Source organism: Platalea leucorodia (assembly GCF_965183815.1).
Source record: "Platalea leucorodia genome assembly, contig: HAP1_HAP1_SCAFFOLD_127, whole genome shotgun sequence".
Taxonomy (NCBI): domain Eukaryota; kingdom Metazoa; phylum Chordata; class Aves; order Pelecaniformes; family Threskiornithidae; genus Platalea; species Platalea leucorodia.
This window is the reverse complement of record NW_028121410.1, coordinates 123,287-135,337: the sequence shown is the minus strand read 5'-3', so window position 1 is coordinate 135,337 and position 12,051 is coordinate 123,287. Positions and strand designations below refer to the sequence as shown.

General features: G+C 49.7%; 1 protein-coding gene and 1 pseudogene across 2 annotated transcripts; one reads left to right on the top strand and one right to left on the bottom strand.

Moving 5' to 3' along the window:
* Positions 1–892: 892 nt before the first annotated feature.
* On the top strand, positions 893–1,838 carry LOC309603557 (olfactory receptor 6M1-like; annotated as a pseudogene). The gene has a single exon. The product of its transcript is annotated as an olfactory receptor 6M1-like (transcript).
* Positions 1,839–9,201: 7,363 nt separating this feature from the next.
* Positions 9,202–10,137, bottom strand: LOC309603564 (olfactory receptor 14A16-like; the record flags this gene model as incomplete). Its single annotated transcript, XM_082338381.1, has 1 exon — positions 9,202–10,137. One exon carries the CDS (start codon positions 10,135–10,137, stop codon positions 9,202–9,204), a length of 936 nt encoding a protein of 311 aa, XP_082194507.1.
* Between the last annotated feature and the right edge of the window lie 1,914 nt (positions 10,138–12,051).

The window sequence follows — 12,051 nt, the reverse complement described above, 5'->3', positions numbered from 1 at the left end:
TTTTTTATCCCCCAACTGAATGAATTTCCCTTCTCCGCCTCCCTACCCCCCCATCTTTTTCAATCCTGTTATGCTCTTAGGTTTTTCCTTTGTTTATTCCCCTCTTCTCTGCTGCTTTTCAAATCTTCTTTTCTTTTTCCCTCCGACAGCCAGAAAGGTTTATCAAAACTGTTTTTCAGCAGGAAAGTTGTCAGTGACAGAGGAGGAATCTGTTTATAAAGCTTTCTGTTCTACCCGACAAAGTTCAAGCTTGGATGGAAAGACAGTCCTGAAAATGGACTAGTTTTAAACACGTGACGTTTGTCTTCTCCCTCTTTGGCTCTGACTTTCCCTGAAAACCAAACCTTTCCCAGGGAATAAAACTTTCCTCTTCTCTCACTCGCCTTCTTACCTTTCCTTCCCACATGCCCCCTCATTTGTCACCATCTTCATGCCGCCTTCTCTCTGCTTCTGTCCTAATCAAAAGGTTAAAGGCACTTGGCTGAGCTGTTTTATTCCTGCACTAGAATGCATTGTAGCTCATCCTAAAGGATACCTTTAAATAGATTAGAATAAAACCGGTTGAGAAACGTCTGTTTTTTCCCCACTGCCTGTAAAGGGACTGTTGGGTAAAGAGCTCAAATACAATAACTTGCATCGTGTTTATAGTGGATCCCTGCTCTAACCCCCGTACTACGTTTGCTCCTAGTGCGTAAAATGGGGCCTTCTTGCTCTAGGTTGATTATTCTCTCCTCTCTTCTGTTTTCCTTCCAGCTTTTGCATGAACATCTCCGTGAACGCCTTTTCTCATCCTTCTACATTCTTTCGTTCTGTCTCATCTTCTTGTAACCTCCTGAAGCATTGTTTCCTCCACTGACCATCTGCCCTTGCTCACTGCAGCTCTGATGCAGAAATGTTGAACCACACGACTGTCACAGAGTTCCTTCTCGGGCTTCCCCTCCCGCCACCATCAGCAGCGCCTAATGGCAATCCCTCTCCTGGCTTTGTACCTGGTGATCTTAGTGGGAAACTTGCTGATCGTTGCCCTCGTTCTGCCTGGAACAGACCTCTGCAGGCCCATGTACTTTTTCCTCTGTAACCTCTCCTGCTTGGACATCTTCATCACTACATCCATCATACCCAAAGCCATAGGAAACTTGCTGATGGGCAGCAAAGCCATTTCCTTCCCAGGCTGCTTAACTCAGGGCTACTTCTACTCCCTTCTGGGCTACATCGAGTTTGTCCTTCTGGCTGTCATGTCCTATGACTGCTATGTGGCCATATGCCACCCTCTGCAGTACCCCATGCTCATGAACGGTCAGCTTTGCCTTCAGCCACTCTTGGGCTCGTGGGCTGCAGGCTTCCTGGCCACCATTGTCTCCACTGTCCTGGTTGCCAGGATGCCCTTCTGCAATGCCAATCATATTGACGACTTCTTCTGCGACAGCGTGCTTTTGATCAAGTTGTCCTGGGCACAAACAGAGATTGTTGAGCTGATCACCTTCATGGCCTCATCCATCATCCTACTTGGCTCCCTGGGCATGACAGCAGTGTCCTACCTTTACATCATTAACACCATACTTAGGTTGCCATCAGCTTCCTCACGGCACAAGGCATTCTCTACATGCTCCTCTCACTTCACCTTTGTCATCTTGGGCTACGGCAGCTGCATATTTATGTATGCCCAGCCTTCAGGTCACCACATGTCCTACAACAAGGCAGTGGCCCTTCTCAACACAGTGGTAACTGCTTTGATGAGTCCCTTTCTTTTCAGCCTGAGGAACCAGATGATGAAAGATGCTCCCAAGGCAGGCTTGAAGAGAAGGGTGACCACCTTCAGGCAACACTTTTCCACCTGAGAAGAGTTTTTGTAGGTGGATTTTGGAAGGGGACAGGGGTGGGGAGGGCAAACACCTGATGATGACATATTTGCAGGAATGCGACCTTTCTTTCTTAGCAGTGTAAAGATTCCTGAAATGAATATCACACCAGGTTCTCTCCTGCAATACATCACCATAAGAAGACCCTACCTAGCAATGCCTTTCAAATGACCTACAAGCACTTTACAAACCCTGGTGAATACCACAATGGAATTTTCTACATGTGGAAACCGAGACAGAAAGCAACAAGCAGAGGGCTTCATCCCTCCATGGCACAGCCAAGTCTCAACAAGCTTCACCCTCCGCCAGTTCTGATGCAACTTCTCCTTGCTTCTAAATCTGGTTTCCTGATTATTTTGGTGGCAGATCTTTGTTGAACCTCTTCATCTTTAGGAAATGACAGAAAATAGGTGGAACACAATCAAAAGAACAATAATGGCTTTATTTCTCTACCAAGTGGCGCTTACATCTCCATTAACCTCCTGGTTAGAACAAAAACATGCCTGAAATCAAGTCCAGTTCAACTGCCTCAAATTACCTCTCTTCTACTTTGGTATAAAATCTTGAATATTGGTCAGAAATGTAGTTTTGAGTAACAAGGCGGCTGTCTGCAGATCAGGTCTGGTGAAGTAAATGTCCAGTCCTTGATGCAATGCTCTCAGAGCCAATACTTCAGCTGATCTAGCAAATTCAGGGGAATTAACTCATTCCAACACAGACTTTTATGACTGCAATGTCTAAAAAGATGAATTCATTGCCTGGTCTCCTTTGACAGCGGGGAGGAAGGAGCAGTACAGAGGATGGTGTCATCTCCTCCTATAGTCGTCTATGGCACTTCAGGGAACTGTACTTAACACAGGCTCAGCAGCTTAACTTTTCAATACCTAATGCCAGGTGCACTGACCCACGTGCTGGGCAATGTTTGGTGATTTGCACAAGCGAGGGACTCTTGCTCAGCGGGGGCCATCCTTTGAAGACACGAGGGTTACAACTGTACTTTAAGGTCTCTCCAAAAGTAAACAGAAACATCACCTCTAATCACTGCCACAGTGTTGCCATTTTGTAATTTTCCTAGATTAAGAAAGCTGGATTTGTTGACTCAGTGGAAAAAAAGAAGGCTTTGGGGAGACCATTGGAACAGCCTTCCCACACCTACCAGGAGGTGATCCGGAAGAGTCAGGCTCTTCCCTGTTGTGCATGATGGGATGATGAGGGCCAATGATCAAGGTTTCCCAGAGAGGAGGTGCCATCTCCATCTTTGGTGGGTTTGAAGCCCAACGTGAATGAAGTCCTGTGCAACCTGCTGTGACCCCACGGGTGACCCTGCTGTCAGCAGGAGGTGGACTGGAAACCTCCGGAGGTCACTTGCAGCCTGAACGATTCCGTGTTTCCAGCCACCATGGCTTTTCTCTTGAGGATTTGAGGGAAAGAACTCAGGTTCCCCATGACCCTGGAAGTCAGTCAGGCATAAATATGGTCAGAGCAAGTGCAGCTTTCTTGTCCCACTCCAATCAGTCTGTTGCAGGTGAAGGGCTGCTTGGCAGGTACCCCTGAACAGCCCTGGCCATGTACATGGCTTCACCTTGTATTTTCTTTTTCCCTCTTTTGCCCCTCCCAAGTTCTTCCCTTTGATCATGCTCATGCCCTCCCATACAAATAGTCCACCTCTGGTTACCTTTTTCTCATCAGATACGGTTTGTCTTGCTTTGTACCCTCATGTGGTATTTCTGGGATGGTTACAGCGGTAATACCTGCCTTGGCTTGCAATTTCATTTAATTAGTATATTGTCATCAAGGCAGGCTCAGACTGGGCTGGATGAGGAGCAACCTCAAAGAAAAGGGCCTGGGCATTACAAGGGATGCCATAGCAGCCAGTGATGGTGCTAAACGTGAACATACCCATGTGCATATTGAGCTGCACTGGGAGGAGCATGGCCATCAGACAAAGGGAGTTGTCATCCGTCTTGACTCAGCACTGGTGTGGCCACATCTGGAATAGTGTGTCCCAGTGTGGGGGTCCCCATTCTGGAGGAATGGCGAGAAGCTGAAGATGATCCAGAGGTCTGCCAAGTTGGGGTTAGGGGCCATGTGTAGAGAGACTGAGAGACGTGGGCTTCTTAGGCCTAGTGAATCAGAAGATCTGGGGAGTGTGGGATCGTGTAGGCCATGACAGCTTGAAATATGCTTTCAGAGGTGGTGGCACCTGCGAAAGACCATGAAAAAGGAAAACTAGCAAAACCTGCAGTTTGGGAGGTCCAGACTGGACATGAGGAAGAAAGCAATGTCACTCCAAGGCCAGTGCTGTGGTGCAAGAGGTCACCCAGAGGGAGTCTGGATCAGGAAATGAGTCTGTTTCAAAGAAGAGTCACCAGTGAGGACAGAGAGACATCAGTATGGGGAGGAAGATGGTGTGTGGTGGAAGCAGGTTGGGTGTCTACAGCCTGAAGAGAAACAGGCATAGGCATGGGACAGCCTAGGACAGCCTGCGGTAGAGATGGCCAAGGGTGCTGAGAAGTCCCTGACAGAATGGAGGCCTTGGTCCCCTGGGCTATGGCTGATGCCTCTGACACCAAGGCCTGTGAGGAGACACATTGTCCTCATGCCACCGGAGCCTCCTTGCCTCCTTGCACCCTGGCAGAGAGGCCAGGCAGTGTGATACCGTTGTCCTTTACTTGGCATCGCACAGCCCACATCCCAGTGCCCCAGGAAGAGCCCTGAGCCACACGTGAGGGACACGATCAAGGGTCAGGGCTTGGGTTTTGGCTTGAGAAACACATCAAGGCTTGAGAAAGCATCAGAGCCGCTTGCACTCTGCCTTTGCCTGCCTGCCAGCACTGCCTCCAATTTTCTGCTCTAACGAGTCCATGGGGAGGCCTTGTCAGTAATGGCCCTCAGAGGGACCCCTTAATGCTTCAGGGTACTTTGGGTTTTGCTTCTGACTTTGACTTCTGGAAAGGTTTGTGCAAATCTCCCCTCAGTATCTCAGGCTCAAGCACTCAGCACCAAATGCACCCTGGGGCTCATTACAATGCAGAAAGCCCTACTGTGCCTTGCTGTTCCTGCACTTTTTTTCAAGTCTTCATGTCTTCTACAGCTAATTGGAGCTGTTTCAGTGGGGTAGGCAAAGAGGAAGAGTTCAGTAAAAAAAATGAGTTTTGCTTCTTAAGGGTATTTTGTCTAATTTTTCAGCCTACTGAAGAAGCAGCATGCTCCAGTGGATATTGATCTAAGATGATTCGTCAGGAGGTCTGGAAGGGAAGGAAAAGTAGTCCCTTGAGGTCTGTCTGGACGACCTTGCTCCTCACCTCCCCAAGCCCACCAGTTCCCTCATCGGCCACCTGGGACTTGCATCCCTTTCCTCATACCAGACTTCTCCACTGAGCTCTGCAGATGGATGTTACAGCTCCTTTGCACCAGCTCCCACCTGCTTTCCTTAGAGAACTGGGCTGCACACAGCCACAGAAAGGTTTCTCTTCATTGCCAACAAACAAAAGTTAAACATGATGCCATTTAATCAGCTTGAAAACTCTCTCCTCAGCTGTCTGCTGAGTCCAAGCAGCAGCTAACGTGGTCCGCCTTTTACAAGGGATTTCTGTACAAGAACACTTTTAGACAGATAAGAAAGCAAAGATATAAACACATGATTAAGGTGTTGACTAAAGAGTTAATTAGACTCCTGAAAAATGGGGCAAGTCTCTAACTCCCTAAAGCTCAAAGCAGAAACCAAAAAGTTGAGAGGCATCTGAATGATCCAAGAGCAAGCGGAGGAGGAAACCTGAAAACAATGGGAAGGGCATACATCCAGACAGTCTGCTGAGAAGATGTCCTTAGGCATGACCACTTACTCAGGAGAGGTGGAAACACCTGAATGACGAGGGAGATGAGATACTAGACAGAGTAGTGGTAAGACAAGTACAGGCGAAGATCAATATTTCTTCTCCTGCCATTAGTACACTTCCAGGAAATTCCTATTCTGTCATGGTGGGAAAACATTGTTGTTTCTTGAAAGTACTCCAGTGATTCAGCTGATGCAAATGTGCTCGTATATTTTTTTTTTTTAATTATAAAAAAAAAAAGAATTGTGCACCTTTCCAGGCAGACATCAGTTGTCGGACCACAAAAAGGCAGTGCCACTTTCAGGGGTCTCAGTGTAGCTGAGGTGCTGGCCTGGGATTGGCATCTATCCCAGAGGACCTGAGGGAGACCAGAGCACCTTGCAGGCTGCAGGTGGAGGCTGGGCAGGGGTTCCCAGGGCATCTCTACTGGCACCAGGTGTCTGTGTCCCTGTAGCTGAAGACATTTGTGTCCTACGTCCATTCCCAGTTCTGGAAAACACCTTCCTTTCAAAAAAAAAAGAAATCCCCTCCAAAGACACTATCGTGATTTAACCCAGCAGGCAGCTAAACACCACACAGGTGTTGGCTCACTCCTCACCCTCCCCAGCAGGATGGGGGAGAGAATAGAGGGGGAAAAAAAAAAAAAAAAAGTAAAATTCATGGCTTGAGATAAAGACAGTTTAATAAGACAGAAAAGGAAGAGAAAATCATCATAATAATAACAAGAATAATAGTAATGATAAAAGAATATACAAAAAAAGTGATGCATAATGCAATTGTTCACCACCCGCTGACCGATGCCCATCCAGTTCCTGAGCAATGGTTCCCTCCCTGGCCAGCTCCCCCCAGTTTATATACTGAGCATGATGTCATATGGTATGGAATATCCCTTTGACCAGTTTGGGTCAGCTGTCCTGGCTGTGTCCCCTCCCAGCTTCTCGCTGGCAGAGCACGAGAAGCTAAAAAGTCCTTGACTAGTGTAAGCATTACTCAGCAACAACTAAAACATCACTGTGTTCTCAACATTATTCTCATACTAAATCCAAAACACAGCACTATACCAGATACCAGGAAAAAAAAAACCAATAAAATTAACTCTATGCCAGCCAAACCAAGGACAGTATCCACCCCATATTCTATACCATATACCTCATGACCAGGTCCCACACTTTCCAATATATTCCAATGAATCACCACCACTTTTCCTCTCTTTTGATATAAACACACAGAGATTAGTCCCTTGGTCTATGGGCCATCCCTCTAAAATGTCTGCTGAGTTCCTTTGGTCCATGACTTTGGGCTCGACCTGGCATAACAGTCCTTCAGGGCAGGAGAGATGGTGAGTGGTGTTGGATCGTTGCATGCTGAAGCCAGCTCTGGTTCCATTATCGCTGCTGGGTTAAACCACAACAGACTGAAGAAAAGCTGAGAAATGTGTTGACATCTTTCTTTGCTTTGGATCTTTCTCTTCAGTTCTTCTTGCTTCCATTTTCATTGACATTAACTGACATCTGACAGGCCTACAGGCATTAAAACAAGATCCTTTTGTGTCTTGCACAGAGCCCCATGTCCCCAGAACCTTCCCTGCCCAGGACTCCTCAGTCTTTGCACAGAGCGAGTCACACTGAGGTGTCGACCTCTCTTCACTGCTCTAGATGTTGGGTTAGATGGTCACTTACAGCGCGGGAGGATTCATGTCCCATAAACATCTGCTCTGCTCCAGTTAGAAACAGGGCCCAGCTTCATAGGTTCGTAAGAGAACTGAGGTTGAAGGGACCTCAGGAAGGCTGCAGCCCACCCTCTCAGAAGCAGGATCAGACCCAAGCCGTTCAAGGCTTGATTCAGTCCGAGTTTGAAAACCCGCAAGGACAGAGACTGCAGAACCTCTCTGGGTAACCTGTTCCAGCACTTGGCTGAGCTCATGGGGAAAAAAGGTTTCCTTATGTCCTGGCTGAACCTCTTCTCTTTCACCTTCCTCCCATTGTCTTTTGTCTTCCCACCATGCACCATGGTGAAGACCCTGGCTCTGTATTCTCCATATCCTCCTTGTAGGGACTGGCAGGCCAGGATGAGCTCCCCCTCAGCCTTCCCTTCTCAAGGCTGGACAAGCCCAGCTCCCTCAGCCTCTCCTCACCGGCAAAGTGCTCCAGTCCCTGGCTGTCCTCAGGGACCTTTGCTAAAACCACTCCAGCTTGCCAGTATTGTTCCTGAATTGAGGATCTGAAATTTGGATGGAATATTCCAGAGAATCCCTTCCCTCCATCTCCTGGCCATGCTCCTGATCACACAGCCCAAGATGCTGGTGGCCTCCCTTGCTGCCAGGGCACACGACCGCCTCCTGTCCAGCTCGCTGACCACCAGGACCTTTCCCACAGGGCTTCTCCCAGCCAGGCAGCCCCCAGCCTGTGCCATTGCCAGGGTGAGTCCCCTGCAGGGGCAGAAACTGGCATTTGTCCTTGCGGGATTTCATGAGGTTCCTGCCAATACGTGCTCTCCTCCTTGAACCCCTTCATTGAGCACAGAGACCTGGGAGTAAAGACTCAGGCAAAGAAGGCCTTGAGTCCCTCAGACCCATTGCTGGCTCCTGTTTAGTAGATCACTGTTGTTGTTTTTCAGCAGCAGCCCTGCATTTGCCTTGTTCAGCCTTGGTCTCTAACACAGCAATGGACGCTCTTCTATTTGCTCTTGACTTTTCTTGCAGCCCCAAACTCCAGGAGGTCACCCCCTGGCAGCTGCTTCATGGCCCCTGTCAGTGCCTTGTTGGCACTGGGGAGCAAAGGGTGTATTCGGTGTGAGGAACAGTTTCTCTTGCATGATCTCCATGACGTCCCTTTGTGCCCAGTCCCCCTTCTGTTCCTCCTATTTCAGACAGCCTCCCCCAGGTCCTGGAACATAATCAGCCCTATCTGCACACCATGTGGGGTTTTGCAGACATCCCTGCTCCGGGGTCTGCCAGGGTCTAGACAAGGAGAGAGGTCGAGCAGGGCTGGCCATTCCCCCAGTGCAGGCCCTGAGCCCAGCAGGAGGAGGCAAAAATGGCCGTGCAGCAAAACTCAGCCATAAACCTGTGGAGATTGGAGAGTGCTGCAAGTGGACAAATAGGGAGGCTCACTCCAGTAACTGAAAGCTCCCTCCAGTCCCATTCCTTAACACATTGCCCTGAGCCCTACTGCCCTCAGCCCATGGAGAAACCAAGCACAGCAGCACAGACTCACGGGGGCAATGGTTTATCCTGTTCCTGACCTCAGCTTTGGAAGAAGAGCCCAACCTCCAGACACCAGCACTGAGGAAATCCCCTTTTATTACAGAGGTGTGACATGGGAGGCCAGCTCTACCATCGGGCCAGGCACATGTGCTTTAGGTCAGCCAGACTGGGTTCATGCCTCTGGAGAAGTGGACTGCATGCAGACATTCCTGGACAAAAAGAATTCTCACAGATAAAACGACCAAAGCACAGGAGGTTCCTCAGATACATTGGAAATCACTTGTGAGGAGACCTGGGCAGCTTATTGCTGCTGAAAGACTATGGATTGAATGAGCTTCTTCAGTGCGCCTTTGAGCTCCTGGTTCCTCATGCTGTAGATGAGGGGGTTCACTGCTGGAGGTACCATAGAATACAAAACAGCCACCACCAGATCCAAGGATGGGGAGGAGATGGAGGGGGGCTTCAGGTAGGCAAACATGCCACTGCTCATAAACAGGGAGACCACAGCCAGGTGAGGGAGGCACGTGGAAAAGGCTTTGTGCCTTCCTTGCTCAGAGGGGATCCTCAGCACAGCCCTGAAGATCTGCACATAGGACAGCACGATGAAAACAAAACACCCTAAGTTCACTAAGATACTAACCACAAGAAGCCCAATCTCCCTGAGGTAGGAGTGTGTGCAGGAGAGCTTGAGGATCTGGGGGATTTCACAGAAGAACTGGTCCACAGCATTGCCCTTGCAGAGGGGTAGTGAAAATGTATTGGCCGTGTGCAGGAGAGAACTGAGAAATGCACTGCCCCAGGCAGCTGCTGCCATGTGGACACAAGCTCTGCTGCTCAAGAGGATTCCGTAGTGCAGGGGTTTGCAGATGGCAACGTAGCGGTCATAGGCCATGACAGTGAGAAGGTAACACTCTGCTACTACCAAGAAGGCAAAGAGAAAGAGCTGGTAAGCACATCTCATGTAGGAGATGTCCCTGGTGTCCCAGAGGGAATTGGCCATGGCTTTGGGGACAGTGGTGGAGATGGATGCCAGGTCGAGCAGGGCGAGGTTGAGGAGGAAGAAGTACATGGGGGTGTGGAGGTGGTGGTCACAGGCTATGGCAGTGATGATGAGGCCGTTGCCCAGGAGGGCAGCCAGGTAGATGCCCAGGAAGAGCCAGAAGTGCAAGAGCTGCAGCTCCCGCCTGTCTGTGAATGCCAGGAGAAGGAAGTGGGTGACGGAGCTGCTGTTGGACATCTGCTGCCTCTGTGCACGGGGTCCTGTTCCTACAGGAAGAGTCAATGAAGCGTTAGGGGAGACTTCTCTGAGCAAAATCTAAGCCTTTCTCATACACTTTCACCCTGCTATACCACAGCCTCCACCCCGCCTACTCATTTTCCAGGAGACCTTCCTTCAGCTCTGTGGCTGCAGCTCTGGCTGAGCATAGTGTGGGGAGCAGGGCCTCTGCCCGCTGGCTGCTGAGGAGTAAGCCCTGCTCTGCAGCAGTGAGATCATGGGAACGGTGGGGCAGGGGCCAGTCCTGGTGTTCAACTTTCTCAGATGAAACTGCTCCTAACGCAGAAGGGCCTGTCAGCATCTGCACTCACAGTGCTAAGGAATGGGGATAGTGGGTGGCAGTTTGAGAGTGTTTGGGGTTTTTTAATACTCCCCCCATCTCACCTGAGGAGTTTTCTTGGATGCCAGAAACCCTCAGCATTTCTGCTTCACTCAGGGAGAGCAGAGGGAGTCCTGCGAGGCAAAAGGATTGTCTGTGGCTTAGTGGAGACTGAGGGGAGCTGGTCTGTCCCTCTGACTTGTTCCCTCCAAGCTGCCTTGGGCTTGTTCTTGAGATGGGGGTGATCTCACTCTTGTGTTACCCTGAAAAAAAAAACAGACACTGCTGTGAGCAGAGGGATCCAGTGCAGACCACTAAATGTCTCACCTTTTCTCAAGGTCTCAGCACCCCACTTCCACCCAAGGACACACATGGCTCATTTTACAAACCCAAAAGAACGTTCTCTGTCATAGCATCTCTGCACTTCTCCATGGGGATTTCAGATAACACAAAGGTGCTATAGGACAGGATTGCAACCTGGAGGGAAGTTGGGAAGGAAACCTCAGGAAGATAGCCAAGTCTCCTAATGATGGCATCTGATCAAGGGAAAACCAGCTTATTCTTCAGTCCCACACACTGCATTGCACACAGCCACAAAGGTTAGAGGAAAGCTGGGACACTTGTTCCCATGGACACAAATGCATGAAAGGACCCACAAAATCAGTGTGTGACTCTGCAGCTGAAACTCCACCGCCCCAGGGATCCTGGCAGCAAGAATGACATAACAATCATAAAGACAAGTGGAGAAACAAGGAAAAATATACATTGAGGATCTGCCTGAGAGAGGCCAGGGCAGAGGCATTGGGGCACTCAGACAGCGTTCCCCTTCCCCAGCTGTGCACGCCACCTCCCAGACACCACCATTGCCGAGCAGCTGCTCTCAGCCCCTGTGCTCTGCAGAGGGAACTGGGCCCGTGGCTGCAGAGCTGCACCACGGCTCTGCTGGAGCTCTGGCTGCAGAGGAGGTGGTTCACGCCTTGGAGCCCCCAGCCCTGAGGGCAGAGGCTGTGGTGGGTGGGAGAGGAGGCAAGGGGACTTGCTCAGAGGAAGGGGTCTGCACTGGAAGGGATCAAATGGAGTTTTTTGCGTTCTGCCTCCTACATACTTCTGGTTTTTGTTTCCTCTCATTCCCAGATCATATCCTTGCTGCCTAAAGATTCTCACCCTGGGAATTGTTTCCCTGTCCCATGTCTTTTCCCTGTCAGTGCTCACAGACCTCATCCCAGTCTCTGTGCACTCACCCTGGCCCTCCAGAAACCTGCCTGTTTGCAGGGCACTGGCTGGGTGCATGTTCCTGTTTGCAGGTGGAAAAGGGCAGGTGAGAAGAACCCTGATGGGTCCAGCAGAGGTGATGCTAGTGCTGTCCATAGGCAGAGCAGTGGCTGAAGGCATGTTACGTGGCTTCTGACAGACCTACTGATCACTCAGTATTGCAGTTCAGGAGTCTCAGTGACTTATTAAAACTTCAGAGATCCTTTTCCATTGATCTTTTTCTCTCCCCTTCCCTACCCCCTGGAATAGGAAACTCAAAAGACACACTCAGAAAATCTCCTTAT